At 35.3% G+C, this 19,230-nt stretch overlaps 1 protein-coding gene across 1 annotated transcript in view; it reads left to right on the forward strand.

Moving 5' to 3' along the window:
- LYST (lysosomal trafficking regulator) overlaps nt 1–19,230 on the forward strand; it is a 147,240-nt gene that overhangs the window by 28,420 nt on the left and 99,590 nt on the right. Inside the window, exons 9-16 of the mRNA XM_063082698.1 lie at nt 2,118–2,227; nt 3,899–4,322; nt 6,237–6,381; nt 7,684–7,857; nt 10,895–11,055; nt 11,889–12,079; nt 16,325–16,570; nt 18,607–18,780. Of these exons, the coding sequence (XP_062938768.1) occupies nt 2,118–2,227; nt 3,899–4,322; nt 6,237–6,381; nt 7,684–7,857; nt 10,895–11,055; nt 11,889–12,079; nt 16,325–16,570; nt 18,607–18,780 (1,625 nt within the window). The remainder of the gene's footprint in view (nt 1–2,117; nt 2,228–3,898; nt 4,323–6,236; nt 6,382–7,683; nt 7,858–10,894; nt 11,056–11,888; nt 12,080–16,324; nt 16,571–18,606; nt 18,781–19,230) is intronic.

Raw genomic sequence — 19,230 nt, forward strand, 5'->3', positions numbered from 1 at the left:
TTTCTTCTGTTCCCTAAATTATCTCTTATTCCTCTGGGGTCTATTTATCAATTTATTTGTTTTCTATATCTTTTATTTTATTTAGGTTGATGATTCTCAAATATTTTGTGAACCTTTTTGCCCATTTACATTTAATAAAGCTTTTGGAGATTTCTTCTAATATTGTAAAAGTAAATTTATTTTCCTTTTTGGTCTCTTCCCTGAATGGATATTCTGTTGAAGAGCTCTGCATGGATGTGCCAGTGGATGATTAGGGGGTCCCCAAATACCCTCATTAAAAGAACTTTCCTTTGGGGGACCATTAGAGCCACTGTTACCCCACATGGCACTTGGATACATTAGCAAAATGCATCTTCTACATGCAGAGCTTGGCTAGCAATTAGTGTCTTTGTGCTAAAGAAAAGGTATCCCTTTCTTCCTCTAGGCAACACAGTCCAGCACCAGGATACATGGCTTGATGACAGCATTCAGGCTCTCAGTCCTGACTTTTCCCTTTGGTTAGGCAACTTGACCAGTCTGCAGACTGGACACTTGTCCTTAGTAGTCCTGATGCTAACATTCCAGTACACATCTGAGCTTTTGCCTAGCCATCCACTCCATTTCAGGTTTTTGGCCTAACAGTGAAAGCTGAATTATCTGCTACCTATACTGAGAAACAGGGAGAGAGGTGGATGTTCACAGATAGACTTTTCATTAATTTCTATGTTTTCAGCCACATTCTTTCTTTCCAGACTTTAGAGTGACAGATTGGCTGCCCACTTCTCTGAACCTCTTTGTAATTCAAATAAATTTTAGGCTGCACCTTTCTCTTTTATTCTTTTATTTAGAGATATTTTTTAATTTCTCGTCTGATGTGCCTCAGTACCCATTGCCCCCACCCCCTTTTTGCTATAATGGGATTCTTCCTTTTCATAATTCCATACTTTAGTGAGTGACTTTTCAGTAGTATGCAGAAGGAAGTATATATATATATATATATATTCCCCCATTTTGAACTGGAACCCATCAGTTTTTTGAGGAAAAAAATCTAAGCACACATGCTTTACTTTGATCATATTACTTTCCTACTCAAAAACGTTTAATGGATTCATATTACTTACAGGATAAAGTTCATGCTATTTTATAGTCTCGTTAAAAGTCATCTTTCCAGATATACCTACTATTACACTACTGTATCAGCTCATTGCTTCTATGAAATATGTTGCATAAATATGGCTTCTGTTCTCTAACCTCCAGGTCTTCCAAAACTATGATTCTTTTAGGATACATCTCAGGTTTTACATCAGGATTATTTTTGTCATGTTTGAAATAGAGATAATACTTAATTTGTAAGGTTATTTCTGTGTGGGGAGGTGGGGATCAGCTGAGATAATGCATGTAACAATACTTTGAGTATTCTAATGTGCTCTACAAATATTAGTTATTATTTTACCATAAAGAATTTTATGAATCTGTGTACCACCATTTACGTCTTATGCTAAACCCCATGATGAATTGTTCAAACTAGTTTGTGATATTTAACTGTTTAAATCTTTAATGTTTTAATCTTTAATGTTTCCATTTTTATTTCTGTCATCTATCTAGTTTTCTACTTAGAAATTTATAATTTAAACATTTTCAAGATGAGAAGGTAGCAGACTATTTTATGATATGGGGGTAAATGTCACCTTATTTAACAAATACTGTTTTGATTTATGCTTCTTTGAAGAATTAAGAAAGCTAGTTTAATTGTAGCTAACGAATCTTTAAGAAAAGTAGTTTTGTTGTTTTTGTTGGTTGGTTGTTTTGCATTTAGTTATATTGGGTTTTTTTTTTTGTTTTTTTTTTTTGTCTTTTTCGTGACCGGCACTCAGCCAGTGAGTGCACCGGCCATTCCTATATAGGATCCGAACCCGCGGCGGGAGCATCGCCGCGCTCCCAGCGCCGCACTCTCCCGAGTGCGCCACGGGATCAGCCCTAGTTATATTGTTATTTCTTCAGCAAATTTTGTGCTTATTAGATTGTTTATAATCCATTAAAGATGTTACAATAGTATTTGATCTCTTTCAGTGAAATTACTCTTTCAGTTTAATTAAATGTGTACTGTCTTTAATTTTTCCCCTCTCTCCTTAATTTAGCATGCCAGAAAGTATTGGTGGATCTTTTGGTATCTTTGATGAGTTCAAGAACATGTTCAGAAGAGCTGACCCTTCTTTTGAGAATTTTTCTGGAGAAATCTCCTTGTACAGTAAATATGCTATGATTTTTCACTCATACCGTAATACAATATATTTTTTAAATTATTTGGACATGACTAAGCTCTTTCTTTTGTTGTGGCAATTGTTATACAGTCAATTCCATATTATTATGTGTGAAGTACTCAATTATTATTTGCACATATCTTAACCATTTTGACAAACCAGACATATCATTGGAATTATAGTTCCTTTAACCCATCCCACTGACAATCTTTGTGCTTAAGAAATGCCAAGTAATTTTAATTACTAATTAGAACTTAATTATGAGTAATTATAATCATCTTAAGGGATTATCCTTTTCTAAAAAATTATTATCCACTCTTCAGTTATTCTCTACACTTCTTTCCATTGGTGTAGTTTAGTGGCTTTTAGACATGTGTTTGCTGGGAAACACATTTTTATAATGACATTTTGGCTAAAAGCGTAAGCAAACAAAAAATAAAACTTTGGAGCTGCTTTGTTTGAAGCAGATTTGGTGGTTCTTGAGCGCTGCACACTTTACCACTTCTCCCCAGTCCCACGGACCCTGCGGGAGCTCTGTGGAATATGGTTTAACCACCACTAGCGTAGACCATTGAGAACTGACTGTGGATTCATAGAGTGCTTCTATTACTTCTTCTGAATACATTTCTCACTATCGTAATCAACATGGGATGGTATTTTGTGCATGAGTAGGGCATCGTATTAGGTTAATCTTTCTACTGTTTCCCTTATCTCTCCTTAGTCTTTGTTCTTCCCTTTAATTAAGTGCTCATTTCCTCTTTTCTTTTCTATATAGTCTACGTTTCAATTTAACCAAAAACTTGTACAGTCATCCCTCGGTATGTCAGAGGGATTGGTCAGGACCCCTTCTGTCCCTGTACCAAAATCCTCGGATGCTCTGATATAAAATGGCATAGTATTTGTGTATAACCTATGAACATTCTCCTATGTACTTTAAAGGATTATTTATAATACCTAATATAATGTAAATAGTTGTTAATCCTGTATTTTTGTATTTGCATTGTTTTTATTATTGTATTGTTGCCTTTTACTTATTTTTTAATATTTTTATCCGTGGTTTTTTGATGCAGAACCCATGGATACAGGGGGCCAATTGTAATTATGAATAAAACTTTGAAACCTTATTTCAGTTTTCCAGACACAAATGAAAGAAAATTTACTTGATTATTGAAAAAGCAGGTGAAATAAGTTGGAAAGTAATTGAGCATTCAATTTATTGAAGTTAATCATGCTATAATTATTAGAAATCAGGAGAATTTGTAAGGTCTCTGGTTATATCCCTGATTCAAAAATAATTGAAAGAAGAACCATAGGTTACTTGGAAATAAACATCTTTCTTTAGTAGAAATGATTCCTGATACAAGTATTGTACTTAATTTATAATACTTAAAACCAACTCATAAATATTAGATTTGTACCATAAAAAATTTAAATGTGAAACAAATTAACCACAAGAGATTACATATTTCAAGAATTGAATCTCTGTTTCACATTTTATCTTAACTATACAAAAATGAGAATTTTAAAGATGTGGTATAAGAAGGTATTTAAATAGGAATGCTGATGTGTATGTGTCTTTTCATTTGTAACCTGAATTTCAAGATTATTCTGTACCTTGTTACATGATTGTAAAGTTTCATTTGGGTTTTTTTCTCTAGGAAATTCTTCTTCTGGGTATTCTGAAAATTGTTGAAAGTGATATTACTATGAGTCCTTCACAGTACCTAACCTTCCCTTTACTGCACACCCCAAATTTAAGCAATGGTGTGTCATCTCAAAAGTGTCCTGGCATTCTAAACAGTAAGGCCGCAGGATTATTGAGAAGAGCACGGGTTTCACGGAACAAGAAAGAGGCTGACAGAGAAAGCTTTCCCCATCGACTGCTTTCCTCATGGCACATAGCCCCAATCCACCTGCCATTGCTGGGGCAAAACTGCTGGCCACACCTGTCAGAGGGTTTCAGTGTTTCCCTGTGGTTTAACGTGGCGTGTATGCACAAAGCTGAGAGTACCACAGAAAGAGGAAAGAAGATGAAGAAAAGAAAAGCATTAATTTTACGAGATAGCAGCTTTGATGGCAAAGGTATGATGACAGGGTTATCTGATTTGTACACTAAGACTTTCCAGACGGCAGTTTTGGTTGAGCAGTAAGAATACAGCAATGTTCTGACTTGTTCTTAACATGTGCTTCATCTTCAGTGCCTCAATGGTAGCAGCTCCTGACTTTCCATATCCCGAGTTGTCAGGTAGCTTTAATCTACCTTTCTTTCTATACTTTTGTCTTTTATGGGGGGTTAACAACACATATATGACTGCTGCTGGGGCCATCAGCCCCATTTCTTGCCTCTTTCCTGGTCCCTTGACTGGAGTCGGGTGGCTCCTAATGTTAGAAAAGGAAAGGATAAAACCCTGTGGCCACTCTTTTGTCTGCTACTCTATCAGTCAGCACCCATTCATTTTCCTTCTGACTCGTTTCAAGCTCTCCTTCTCATGCTGTGTCGTACGTCAGTGGCCCTTTCCTAGATTCTATCACAGAATGTTTAAATGCATCAGTCATTCTCCAGAGTTAGAGAAAATTTCATTCTAATCCTTACTGTAATTGAAGAACTGCTATTATGCTACTGTGAAACTGTGTTTTGTTCCTCTTCTGACTAGGGCAGAAAGAAACTGTTCAGTGAAAAACAGTTTATATGATCGGAAGTAGAGTAGGTTGTTAATTCTTAGAGTCCATGGAATGAATGAAATGACTGTTTTAGACAGATGTTTAGGGTTTTATATGTACATGGAAGTGCAGGCTTCAACACCCTTTATTCCTCAAATCTTCCCCACTCACCGGAGCCTCTGTTTCAGGACACTAGGCCTTCACCGCTGTCTGGTTTCCACTGACCTGTGGATGGAAAGGAAAATCTTTAGTGACACTGTAAAGATTGAAATGGTGGAAAATGTCACCTGATATCCCCAGATGGAGCTCCTACTCCATTTTTCTGCAGACACATTTCCATGTTATTAACATTGCATAACATAATACTTATGTAACTTATGGGTTAGCTTAGGAAGCCAAATGTTTTTTTAATCTCAGCACATAATTTGTAATGTTTCCAGTAGTTATAGAATTTGCTTTTGTGATTGAATTTTGCCACCAAAGAACTGATAGCTCTGATGTGACACTACATGTGATAATAGTTTTTAAATGGCAAACTGATATATATGCAATGTAATAACTTGGTGTTGTTCAACTTCTCTAAAAGTGTGGGGCTTTGGACATGCATTTTATTTTTTGGTACATCATAACATAACTTTCCATAAAATCACACACATTATAACATCATCGTACATCTTCATGTCGTGCTGGGTTTTAAATGGTAAGAAAGAGGAGTCAAGATGAGTAACCACATAGCCCAAACCCTATAAGTATTTACTTTAGCTTGCCTTAAAGAAACATTAGTGTAGAGTTTCAGAATCACTTAGCAGTTACACTCAAAGATCACTCAGCACGGAGTCTGCATAATGACTATATTCAAATACTGTAATTTTTCTCGGGATTTCTACTATGATCAGTTTATTAAAAATCATGCCATCATGATAATTATAAAGTGATTTTTGGTAGTGTGAGGCATTGACAATGGTGTGTGCTCCCTGGACCAGGGTCATGATGTCATAGTGGCCCAACCAATTGATAAAAGAAGCTGGGTCCAGACCGTAATAGGTCTTTGCAGTGACATCACAGCAGTCAGGCCATGCCCACAATTGACCTCAGTTATTATATGTTTTAAAACATTTAATAACTTTTAAAGCACTCAGTTCTTGTTTTTCACCCATTGTGCTTTTTTGGAGTTAACATCAATGCTTCAGAAATACTGTAGTTTGGAACAGTTCAGGTTCAGACATTGCAGGTAAGTAATCTACTGCAAATGACAACCATGCTTTGTACTCTTAACTTTTCCACTCAATTTTTATGAGCTGTTTTACTGATCATTCTAACATCTTTTTCTTGTAGAAAGCGACAGACCAGAAGGTGTAGAGTACATAAATCCCGGTGAAAGACTCATAGAAGAAGGCTGTATTCATATAATTTCACTGGGATCTAAAGCATTGATGATCCAAGTGTGGGCTGATCCCTGCAATGGCACTTTCATCTTTCGGTATTGATCATCCTCAACCCCCTATGAATAGGTCATGTATTTAAATAATTCATGGTGTGAAAATGCTAAGAAAGATCATTACAATGAAAAAGAAAAACCTTATTAAAAAATGAAGATACATTATAACAGTTATTAATACCACCTTTGTAACAGTATATATTCTATCCAAAAATCTATAATTAAACCCTAAATTTTCTATTAGATTTTAGAGAAGATTCTTATTAAAATCTTATCCTATGGCAATATTGTCAGATTGCAGTTAGTCTTAAGATGTTATTTATTTTTATTTTTTTATTTTTATTTTTGTCTTTTTGTGACCGGCCACACCGCGCTCAGCCAGTGAGCGCACCGGCCATCCTTATATAGGATCCGAACCCGCGGCAGGAGCGCTGCTGCTCTCCCAGTGCCGCACTCTCCCGAGTGCGCCACGGGTTGGCCCTTAAGATGTTATTAACAAACATGTTTTCCATGTAAATTATATATTTAATAGCCTTTGTCTAGTAAGGTTGAATCTCCTTACTGTCTTGTCCTTTTTTCCTATTTCCTATATTAAGTAGTATACATGAAAGTCTTGTATTTGTATTGACTATGAATAGTGTGATACAATTTGTATAAAGTTCAAATCTAAACAAACCAATATGTTATTTAGGAATATATGCTTTGTAAATGTTTTAAGCATTACGAGGGGCTTTGTATACATTATCTCCTTATTCTTTCAGTAATTCCTCAAAGTAGGTTAGATAGCCAAAACAGTCTGGCATTTCCACATTTACATACAATATGTATTAATTTTTCAATGAACCAAATATTACATTGTAATCTCTAAAAATGTAATGAATATATAAGTAGTAATAGTAAATTTTTTTTACAAACTGAATTCTGAAAATTATTGCCTAAATTATTAACACCAGCCAATGAGTCTAATCTATTTTAGTTCATTGATTGAGATAATAATGTAATAAAATAACTAGGGAGATTGTGGTGTAAAACAAAGTTATTTTAATTTTTTTTTTTTTTTCAATAAAGATGACTGGTAAGGGGATCTTAACCCTTGGCTTGGTGTTGTCAGCGTCATGCTCAGCCAGTGAGCGAACCGGCCATCCCTAGATGGGATCCAAACCTGTGGCCTTGGTGTTATCAGCACTGCACTCTCCCGAGTGAGCCACGGGCCAGCCCCAAAGTTAGTTTATTTTAAAATAGAACTGATTTTTAATCTCACTTAGAGTTGTATACATGTGTTAAATACTGAAGTCAGAATTTTCACGTTTTCAGCCTGTGCCTTTGTTTTCTCTTTTTTCATAGTGTGTGCATGGATTCAAATGATGATATGAAAGCGGTTTTACTAACACAGGGGGAATCACAGGAGAATATTTTTCTCCCAAGCAAATGGCAGCATTTAGTACTCACCTACTTACAGCAGCCCCACGGGAAAAAGAATATTCATGGGAAAATTTCCATATGGGTCTCTGGACAGAGGTATGAAGCATTTTTAGAAAATGCATATTAATCTCAGTTACGGTTTTAATTTTAGTCTGTTATAGCTTCTGAAACAGATTGCAGAAAGCGTAGATGAAATTAACTATATATTAACATAGGAATATATGTCAGAGTTGGATATTTTTCTCCTATTTATCACTTTCATGCGAAATAAATCTCCCATGGAAGTAACTGTTGAGAATTAATATTTGAGTTTGGGGAGCATGCAGGAACCTGGACATTTAGACATTTATGTACAATAGATTAGGTCAAGGAACAGAATCCCAAGCCCATATATTATAAATATGAATCCACAAGAAATTATTTAAATTAAATAGCTAATAAGGCTAATACCTGAACTAAATTAGGCTTTTGAAAGAACTTAGAATGACTAGAGAAAAATTTAAGCCAAAGTACCAGGTAATAGATTCAGGTAGGGTCTTAGAAATATGCTAGGTGGTAGATTCAGGTAGGGTCTTAGAAATATGCTAGGTGGTAGATTCAGGTAGGGTCTTAGAAATATGCTAGGTGGTAGATTCAGGTAGAGTCTTAGAAATATGCTAGGTGGTAGATTCAGGTAGGGTCTTAGAAATATGCTAGGTGGTAGATTCAGGCAGGGTCTTAGAAATACGCTAGGTGGTAGATTCAGGTAGAGTCTTAGAAATATGGTAGGCAATAGATTCAGGTAGAGCACTGTGTGATTTTCACCACACAGGAGGATAGTGGCCAGGTTAATAAGAAACATTTTGTAGAGTATCTTAATGTAAAATTTAACCCTGAATGAACTTAAAGGCATCTTGGATTTTTAACAGTTGGGAAGTATTTTATTGAATGAAATAGCATGAAAGAGGGTACAGAATTCAAAACTAGTAGCACGGGAGAGGGTCAAGCTGGCTGGAAGAGTCTAAGCAGAATAATGAGAAAGAAAAAATCAAGGGAAATGGTAAAACTACCTAGTAGGAGCTTTGAATGCCAAGCTGAGAAGTCTAGATTTAATCAAATGGGGTGTAATATATTGCATACTTCTTACAGTGTAAACCTTTTTCTAGGTGCTTTGTATACATTATCTTCTAATTCTTTCAAAAATCCCTTAAGGTAGATTAGACCATAGAAATAACATACATCCTTAGTACATAATAACTGATTTCATTCACTTGTGTTCATTCATCACATATTTATTAAGGAATTACTGTGTGCCTAGCATTTGCTGTATTAGTTCTGGGGGCCAGTGGTAAACAAGATAGACACATTCCCTGCCTTCTTGGAATTTACGGTCTAAAGAAGAAGTAGACAACAAGCAAACTCAGTTAAATGAATATTTACAAATTATCACAAATACCACAAAGGTAACACATCCTGAGACAGAAAATATCAGGTCTGATACTTAAGATGGGTGGATCAGCGAAGACCTTTCTAAGAACAGGGCATGAAGCTGAGACCTGAGGGAGGAGACAGAGCCTGCTTGCTCTGAGCAGGCGGGAGGAGGAATGCTCCGGGCAGAGGACAGGGCTTCTGGAAACTAACAGAAGACGGGTGTTGCTGAGGGAGGCTGCGATGCTGATTGCTTCCAGCTGTCCAGCCTGAGTTCTGGAGGTGGCAGGCAGAAGGGCTGTGCCTGGCTTTAGCGTCCCCAGCCCATGACTGCTATAGAAGAGAACAGGCTTTAGAAGTAAGATCAGGAGTTCAGCTTTGTTTTGTTCATTTAAAAAATGCATGAAAAGACATCATTGAAGCCTGATTTCCATTTTCCAAATAAAATGCTGTCTGGGAAGATCTCAGTTTTCTCACCTGTGTAAGCCTGCATGGCAGCTGTAGCCAACCAGTAAGCTTGTTTCCAGAACCTGGAGTTAACTTGGAATGCAGGGTGGGGCTGAGAGTAGAGAGCCTCCCCTTCTTCTTCTCCTGGACTCTTTCCTCTCAATTCTTGATCTCTCAATAGGTGCCAGGCACTGCTTTAAGCACTACTTTAAGCACTCAGATTACCCACCAACACTATGAAGTAGGGATATTATTATCTCTGTTTTACATCTGAGGCAACTGAGACCCAGAATGTGGTAAAGTAACTTGCCCAAAGTCATGCCGTAAGTAGGGGGTAGAGCTGAAACTTGAGCCCAGACTCTGACCCTGGATAGAGCCCACACTCTAGGCTGTACTGCCCCCACAGCCTTTTTCTGAATCAGGCCAACTGACAGGTGTGGAAGCCATAAACTAACTGCTCAGAATGAGAGATGAGACGTTCATCGTGGACAGTTCTACTGAGAGTGGGCCGTCAGTGATTCATACTTCCCTCTGTTTTTTCACTCACTCACTTATTCTGCATTCCTTTGAGGTAATTGTTTGCCTCAAATTAGAGATTTCAGAGCAATGAACATGTGACTGAGGACAAATATATTATCTGTCAATTTAAATTTGGTGCTATCTTTATCTCTTTCTGTGCTATAGAATAATTTCTACAAAGAATACCTTCTAAGAGGCCATTTTTAATAATACATAATGACACTAAAAATGACTTGATGCTTTCTGTTATTTGATGAACAGCACACAAACATGGCAGAAATATATGGCACAGAGTAGATACTTGTTGAACTCATTTTGCATGCATCCTGCAATAGGTTTTCTTTTGCCCTTTAAAAAAACTATTTTAAAAAATAAATTTTTTAAAAAATCTATTTTGTCATAATGTCACTAGATGGCAATCATGTAGTCACAGCAAAAAGGGAAGAAGTGTGCCATTGAAGGTATCTCACATCTTTATTAAAAATAATTACTATTAAAATAGGTAAATGTATATGTTAAAAATGAAACAGAGAGCCTTGGGGGGAAGTTTTAACATAAATATATACAAAGTTGCATTTCTCAGGAAGAGCTAGCCATGTTAGCTTATTCTAAGCTAACAATGGGAAATTCTTGAACAATTTTCAAGAATTTTGTTCAAGAAAATTGTTCAAGAATTTCCCATTGTTAATCATTTATACTTTAAACATCCTTAGTAATAGTAGCCCCTGAAGTCATTGATTTAACTTTGTTTTTAATGTAGGAAGACTGATGTTACTTTGGATTTTGTGCTTCCAAGAAAAACAAGTTTGTCATCTGATAGCAATAAAACATTTTGCATGATCGGCCATTGTTTATCATCCCAAGAAGAGTTTTTGCAATTGGCTGGAAAATGGGACCTGGGAAATTTGCTGCTCTTCAATGGTATATTTTTCCCTTTGAAGCATTTCCAAATTTTTCTTTCAGTTAACAAGTATTAAATAAGTAAATTAACCTAGTTAAAATATTGATCTCTGTTCCTTTACCTGTGTTTAATAAGTACTGTATTTCCAAGATTCTAAAATGTACTTTAAAAATATTTTAACATCTTTATAATCTAGATGTGTCCTGTAATTGATATATACATTTAATATAGAAATGCAACCCTCAACTCTTCCCCCACCCCCCAAAAAAGAGAAGCTTATATTAAATAAACATTATTTTGCAATCCTGGCAAACGCATATTGTGACTAATAGACTTGGAATGGTTGTTTCTTTTATTTATAATTTTATAATATCCTATGTAGATAGCAAATTTTAGGGGAAAAATGAAATATATGATTTCTTAAAATATACCATTAAACTTGGCACATAATAGCATTCAGACAGTATTGATGGAATAAATAGAAAGGAATAAAGATGATAATTCAAATTTCATTTAAAAATAGAATTTACCCATGTATAATTTTCATTTATAAAAACAAAGGAAAATAAAATTAAAAACATTTCTGGCTTAAGAAGCAAATAGAAATTTTATGATTTTATTTTATCAAGAGTTTCACAGTTAACTTTGTGTACATTAATTCATCTTCCATCATAGTTGGTATAGGTTATTTTCTCATTACACTAATTTGGAAATTGAGGCTTTATTAATTTTACAAGATATGGTGAACAAGTGAAAGTATCTGGCAAAAAAATTAACTCTTGGTTTCTTGCTTTTTATGAAAAATTCTGGTTGGAGTGTTTTAAATAACTAACTATATTTTTCTGCTATTCAGGAGCTAAGATCGGTTCACAAGAAGCCTTTTACCTGTATGCTTGTGGACCCAACTACACATCTCTAATGCCATGTAAATATGGCAAGCCCGTGAACGACTACTCCAAATATGTTAATAAAGAAATTTTGCAATGTGAACAAATCAAAGATCTTTTTATGACCAAAAAAGATGTGGACATTGGTCTATTAATTGTAAGTTTTAATTTTATGTTTCAACTTCATAGTAACTGTATGTAAGTGTATTTATTGAAATGTGTAATTAACTATGAATTGCATTTCTAAAGATTTTTATTTAATTACTTAACATTTTCTTGTCTTAGAATATGTTTTTTTTCCTGAAAATATTTGAAACACTTTGATCTCCTATTGAAATTTGTTTTAGGTTTTAATTTTATATTCTCTTTTCCTTAGAATTATATTTCTAAGTTTATCAGTTTAGTTCATTTTCTACCTACTAATTATTCAGAAAAATGTTTATGACACAGTCAAAATGTAACATTTGTTATCCTGACATACTCTTAAAAAATATTGCTCATTACATTTCCTTACAAATAAATACTAATATTCATTTATATTAGCTTTACTTGCCGGAGACCAGCTCCGCAGGATTTGTTGGACCTGAATAGGTGGTGTGGATTCGGTGAAAAGGAAGAGATGGACCACAGATGTCTAGTGCAAGTGTAGACAATAACCACAAGAATCTTGCTTTATTTATATTTTTACTTAACATTTTACATGATGATTTATCTTTTAATCAAAACATTTTTTATTTCATCTCTATTGAAAAAGAAAAATCAGAATGTTCCAAAGCACTCACGCTGTGATAAAAGCACCCACTCGTGCATCAATAGTTCACCCCAAAGCCTGTGGCCTATGGCCAGGAAACCATACAGTAGCAGCATGCTTGGCTTTAAAATGTCAGACTTTTGGTCTGAATCACAATTCTTAACCTTTTAAACTTACACATAAACTTATATTCTAAATTCCTATTAAATCTTACTTACATTTATATTTAGCAATTTAATGTTTATGTTTTATTTTAATTATTTTAATTCTTAACCAAAATCACAATATCTAAAACATGATTTTATATAATGAAACTTAATTATAATGTTCTATTATATTTTGTACTACTATTAAAAACAATTATACTTTAAACTAATCTAAACAAAATCTATTAATATCAAAACCATTTATATATCTCTACTATTGTACCTATTTATCATTATAGTAAAACTTTCTGTTTCCTTGCCAATTGACTCTGGGAACAGTACAAGGAACAATGTGAAAAATTAAATGATCCTACTCAAGCTAACAAAAACACACTATATTATTCTTATTATTACTAAGGAAAGAACATGTTCTTGGTAAATCAAGTGAAACTGTGGGAGTGGGGAGAAACAAAGAAATCTGTAACTGGTTGTGATCAATTAGTTATAAACATTACTGCACCCAGACCCACCGTCTCCCTGGGGGAATGTGGATAGAAATCCAACATAACTTCATTCCACACGTAAAAGAGTATGACCACAGCCACAATGGGTTAATGCACATATCACTAATAAGGAAGATTAATAACAAAATTAAATGGAGCCAACCCATACCGGGAACATGCATCAAAAACACCTTTAGTACTGACAATGCCTTTTAAATAAACCAATTAATTTTGATATATTATTAACATGTCCCTTAAGAAACCCCGGGGCCCTTGGAATCTTCTGAAGGACATGCTAGTATGGCTTTGAGAAACTCCGGGGCCCTTGGAATCCCCCAAAGCCACACTAAGTCAAAAGTTAGGCCTTTAATTCTGAAAAGCCTTGTCAAGTAAAGGTGAAACAAACAAATCTCCACGGAGCTGTGCCACACATACGAGACCCTCTTGCAGCCTGCTGAACAAAGGGCATCACTCTTCAGTCTCTCATGCTGTTCCTTATAGTAGGACGGCTCTCGATATTTACTTACATGTATTCAGGTTTTAGAAAACTTATTTTTTTAATATCAGTAACAATTAGAAATTTTGCTTTCAAAGTATTGCTAATTCTGCATATTTGAGACTATTGCTTTTTACACATTAATATTTTGTTCCACCAGTATACAGTTTATGAGCTAGTGATGGGAATTTTTCATTATAGCAACTAGAAAACTGAGCCTTTATAGTCTTAGAAGATCTGTTAAAAACTGGTAGATCTGAGGGCCAGCCTGTGTCTCACTTGGGAGAGTGTGGTGCTGATAACACCAAGGCCATGGGTTCGGATCCCTATGTAGGGATGGCTGATTAGCTCACTTGGGAGAGTGTGGTGCTGACAACACCAAGTCAAGGGTTAAGATCCCATTACCGGTCATCTTTTAAAAAAACAAAAAAAAATCTGGTAGATCTGGCCATAAAACTGTGTTCCTCTTTCTCTTGCTTTATGAGAAGTACAATTATAGGTCAGAGATACTTCTTACTTGAAGACTGCTGTTTTGGAATGTGTCTTTTGTTGTTGAAGTGTATATTTCAAATCAAAATAAATTATATTTTAAAGCTCTAGCATTTGACTAAAATAAAGGAGAAATTGTAGTACAGATGTTTCGTAAAACACGTAAGTCTTAAATGGTGTTAAATATAGGAGGGGTCTTTAAAAAGTTCGTGGAAGGATTCATACTATCCTTTATTTCCATTTTTCCATGAACTTTCTGAAGTGCCTGCATATATCTGTGGCAAAATATAGAGTAAAAAAATGGAATTTACCTAAAGCTCTGACATTGGACATACAATCCTTTTCTCCTTAAGGAGTACTCAAAAATGGTGGTGATAAGGGGGTGGGGATTTAGTTGTTAGCTTATGGAGTGGGGACCAGGGACGCTAAATGATCTATGGTGCATTAGCACTATTATAGAACAATGAATTATCCTACTCCAAATGCCCCATCACTGAGAAGACATGCTTTAGGGAAATGGTTCTCAAATCTGAGCATGCATCGGAATCACACAATCTCAGAGGGCTTGTTAAAACAAATTGCTGGGCCAGAGCTTCTGATTCAGTGATCTGAAGTGTAGCCCAAGAGGTAACATTTTGTTTGTTTGTTTCTTTGTTTTTGGTGGCTGGCCGGTGTGGGGATCCGAACCAGTGACCTTGGTGTTACAAGGCTGCACTCTAACCAACTGAGCTAACCAGCTAGCCAGAGTTGACGGTTTTGATAAGTTCCTGGTTGATGCTGATGCTGCTGGTTGGGGACCACACTTTGAGAAACTCTGCTTTAGGGAAACTGAGGATGTCACACAAGTATTTCTTTAATACTAGTTTTAACTCTCTAGTTTCTGATTAATCCATTTGTTTTCATAAAAATTTTTCCTTAATCTTTTTATTTTTCCTAAAAAGAATATAGGTCATATGAGTTATAAAATTCAACAGAAATTATCATTACTGAAAATTCTAAGGTTTTTTTTTTTTTTTTTTTATGTGAAAACTCTTTAGAAAGCAGATTCTTTAAGCCTGATTTAGTAATATGGGGGTTATGAAGAAATGAAAGAGTGGGTCAGGCAGAAGTGGTGCCCCCCTGTCAAGGTGCGGAGTCAGGTTTCTGATGAAAACTACTGCAGGTTTGAAACATTCTGCAGGTGTGGTTCCAGCACAACCGTATACAACGACTGTAGCTGGTTTAGGTGGTGCACAAATGTACTGGACAGGATGTCTGATGAAACTGTGCTTAAACTGCCATGAGTCATAAATCGCCAAAGCCCAAGGCCCCCACCGACTTCTGTGAGAAGACACTGCATGAACATGATTTCCCAGAGCCTGAGCTTGGCAACTGCTGCCACCAAGACCACCTCAGAGTACATTCTGTATTTAAAATTTACCCTAATTTTTAAAGTTGCTTAGAGAAGCTTCACAGGGAGCTAGAGGCTAATTGATACTACCCTCTGCATGGAAAAAATATGGAAATTTCTATTTAATTTTACTTTAGGTGTGCTGGCAGTCTGGAATTTTATTGTAGTAGAAAAAATGATCTACTTTAGAGTCACTTTTAAATAAGTAGCCAGCCTGTAAGCAAATCCAAAGCAAAAATTTCAGATAAATTGACTCAGAGTTCCCAATATTTATAAGTGGTTACTTAAGACAGTGCCTGGTAGATAATGAGTGTGGTGTAAGACATAGCTGTTTATTGGTAGTAATAGTCAACTTTAATTTCGTGTTTATCCTAAACTGATCAAAGCTGAATCCTTCTCAGTCTTGATGTGTTTACACTGTTGATCGCTGCTCAATGAAACTGATCATTTCCTTTGTGGAAAGCAGCCTTACTTCTCATGTTCATCTTGGTTTAGTGCAGTAGCTGTCTTTTAAAACAAAGAAAAAGATCAGTTGAGTGTCTTTTCACTTTGAAATATTTATTTGCTAGTTGATAACTTACTTTTAAAACTGTGTTTAGTTACTGAAGGAAAATATTTGTGTTTCAGGAAAGTCTTTCAATTGTTTATACAACTTACTGTCCTGCTCAGTATACCATCTATGAGCCAGTGATTCGACTTAAAGGTCAGATGAAAACTCAGCTCTCTCAAAGACCCTTCAGCTCAAAAGAAGCTCAGAGCATCTTATTAGAACCTCATCATCTAAAGAACCTCCAGCCTACCGAATGTAAAACTATTCAAGGCATTCTGCATGAGATTGGTGGAACTGGTATATTTGTTTTTCTCTTTGCTAGGGTAAGAATCACTGATTATAATTTTGTCTAAAGAGAAACTACTTCTTTATTGTTGATAAAGAGTTTCTTTTAGACTACCAAAAAAAAGAAAAGCTGCCCTCAACTGTATTAAATTTTTAGCATTAAAAAAATCGCATATTAAAGATGTCATCAAGCTTTCTGCCACAGATGATTACAGTTTCTTCTAATTTATGAAGATTTTTAGAAGTTTTCTATTATGCAGAAATGTTATTAGAACAATTAAAATGTTAAATATATGAAATTTTACATTGCCTTTGGAAAGAAAAATGCATGCTGTAGTAATGAAATGAAAGAAATGCATTTTTTAAAATAAGGTATATGTGAAAAAGAAACATTTATCTCTTAAAGCTTTCTAATGCATGGGGAAAAAAAACAAAGGTCAATAAAAAATTAAAAAATTAAAAAATTTTTTATTTATTTGAGTCTGGAGTTTGTTTAAAGAGGAGGAATATAAAGAGTTTGACTCAGGTACGTAATGATAAGTACCACTTTAGAGTAAATCATTTCATATCTGTTCTATTTAGTTATTGGAGGGCAAGGACAATGACTTATCTAATGTAGTATCTGATGCAGAGTAGGCAGCCAATAATTATATATTGACTTTTTCAGAGATTTCTAAAATCCATAATAGGGGGCACAAATGGTTTCACTTTGGCACAAATCATTTCTCTGTCTTCGGGGTCCTCCATCTTCCTTTGTCCTCAGAATGCCATCTTCTCTTTACCCCTAAGTATAGCTTCTGCGACCTAATCAAATTTTCACACTGTCTCCCTAACTGGCTTTCTTCCTTTTAATGGGACCACCTTGATTAATTTTGCAATAAGGGGCATATCAACATTTCTTGTTAGTGTTCTTATAAATATCTTGTTAGCACTTAACCTACCATACTCTGTAAGCTGCCGTCTTTTCCTCCTCTTCCTTTTGCATAATTTTTTTTGCATCTATTACTTAGAAGAATAAATTTTCCCCTAGTGTTTTAAAATTTAAAGCTCTTTAACTTCTCATAAACATTTTGTAGTCTCCTTTTATATCATTGTACAATTTCAAAATGTATATCCTTGGTTTTTCCTCTTTCATCAAGGTTTTGAATATAATTTTGTTATGATTACTGATACAGTGATTGGATCCTAAGAAAATGGTTAAATTTTTATCTTACATATATTAGGATGTTGCCAATACTTAAAGTATGTTTTCACGTTTAAAACTTAGAAACTTTATATCCTTCCCTCCCCTACAAAAATAAACTTCAGTCTCCTTGAAATCCTTACATGCATAGGCTGCCGTTTGAGCCTACTGTCCACCATCTGGCCGAACAGGCAATCTGCAGCCTCCTAGGTGTACCATGGACTGCTAGTGCAGGCCTTTATCCCTCTACTCTGCATCCCAGCCACCCCTTTATCTCTGCTTTCCAGAACTGGGCTCTCCTTCCAGACCATCTCCTCTCCTCATAGCCTTCCCTAAACCAAGCAGGTAGGGGTCAGAAGTGATTTCTGTGCTCTCATGGCAATTCTTTCTTCTCATTCTTCTTTACCTTTTATCATAATAATGGGTGTATGTTTCTTATGTACAGTAGTTGTCAGAAAGTGTTGGCTGAATTGAAGTATGAGCCACAACACGTGCTTTTTACATGTGGGTCTTATCTCTGACTAGACAGTAGGCCCCACGGGGGGCAAGCATCATGTCTTTTTCCGTTGAGTCTATTTGTTGATTGACTTTTCTACTGAAAACTTGAAACATTTTGCTGACAATTCAGATCACTAATTATAAAATGCTACTGACCTCTAAGGTTGTAATGTTATTTTAGTCCATTTATAATATACTACAGAGATTAAAGAGAATGGAATTTATGCCTTTCGCTCAGTTTTGTTTATCCACAATTCTTAAATGGTTAGTGTGAGTGTTAAAAAATAAACGTTCATAGAAACTGTTAGATTGATATTACATAGAGGTAATAATCACACATGTTAAATTTTTACTCTCAACAAATTAGGAGAAAAATATATCTACTTTTTTTAGGTTGTTGAACTCAGTAGCTGTGAAGAAACTCAAGCGTTAGCACTGCAAGTTATACTCTCATTAATTAAGTACAACCAACAGAGAGTTCATGAATTAGAAAATTGTCATGGACTTTCCATGATTCATCAGGTGTTGATCAAACGAAAATGCATCGTTGGCTATCACATTTTGAAGGTATGACCTCACAAAATTTATTCTCACAGTTTCATAAGCAGTGATACTCAAAGCCTTCCAGTGATAGTTTTGTGTTTTGCTCCTTTAGGGTATATTTACTCAAACTAACGTACCCTTCTGGTTCTTTTCATCATTAATTGATTACATTTTTCTTTTCTTTAAAGCATTTTAGAAAAGTAAGAAAAAAAAATAAACTCATAGAATTTTAGATTTGGATGGACCATAGACGCCTGCCAAGCTGGCCACTCATTCTGTAGATGGATGAAATTGCTTCAGCTCCCACAGTGGGCTAGAGACGTACCTAGAGACATACCATTCCATTAGGCAGTGCTGCTACAGAGTTAGTTTTAAAGTCACAGATGTCCATGTTTTTGTTATGATCCCGCTATCATATATTTAAACTTTTTTCTAGCCGTCAGCATTTGGTAACATTGCGGAAGTATTTCTCTC

The sequence above is a fragment of the Cynocephalus volans genome, chromosome 18 (genome assembly GCF_027409185.1).
Source record: "Cynocephalus volans isolate mCynVol1 chromosome 18, mCynVol1.pri, whole genome shotgun sequence".
Lineage (NCBI taxonomy): Eukaryota > Metazoa > Chordata > Mammalia > Dermoptera > Cynocephalidae > Cynocephalus > Cynocephalus volans.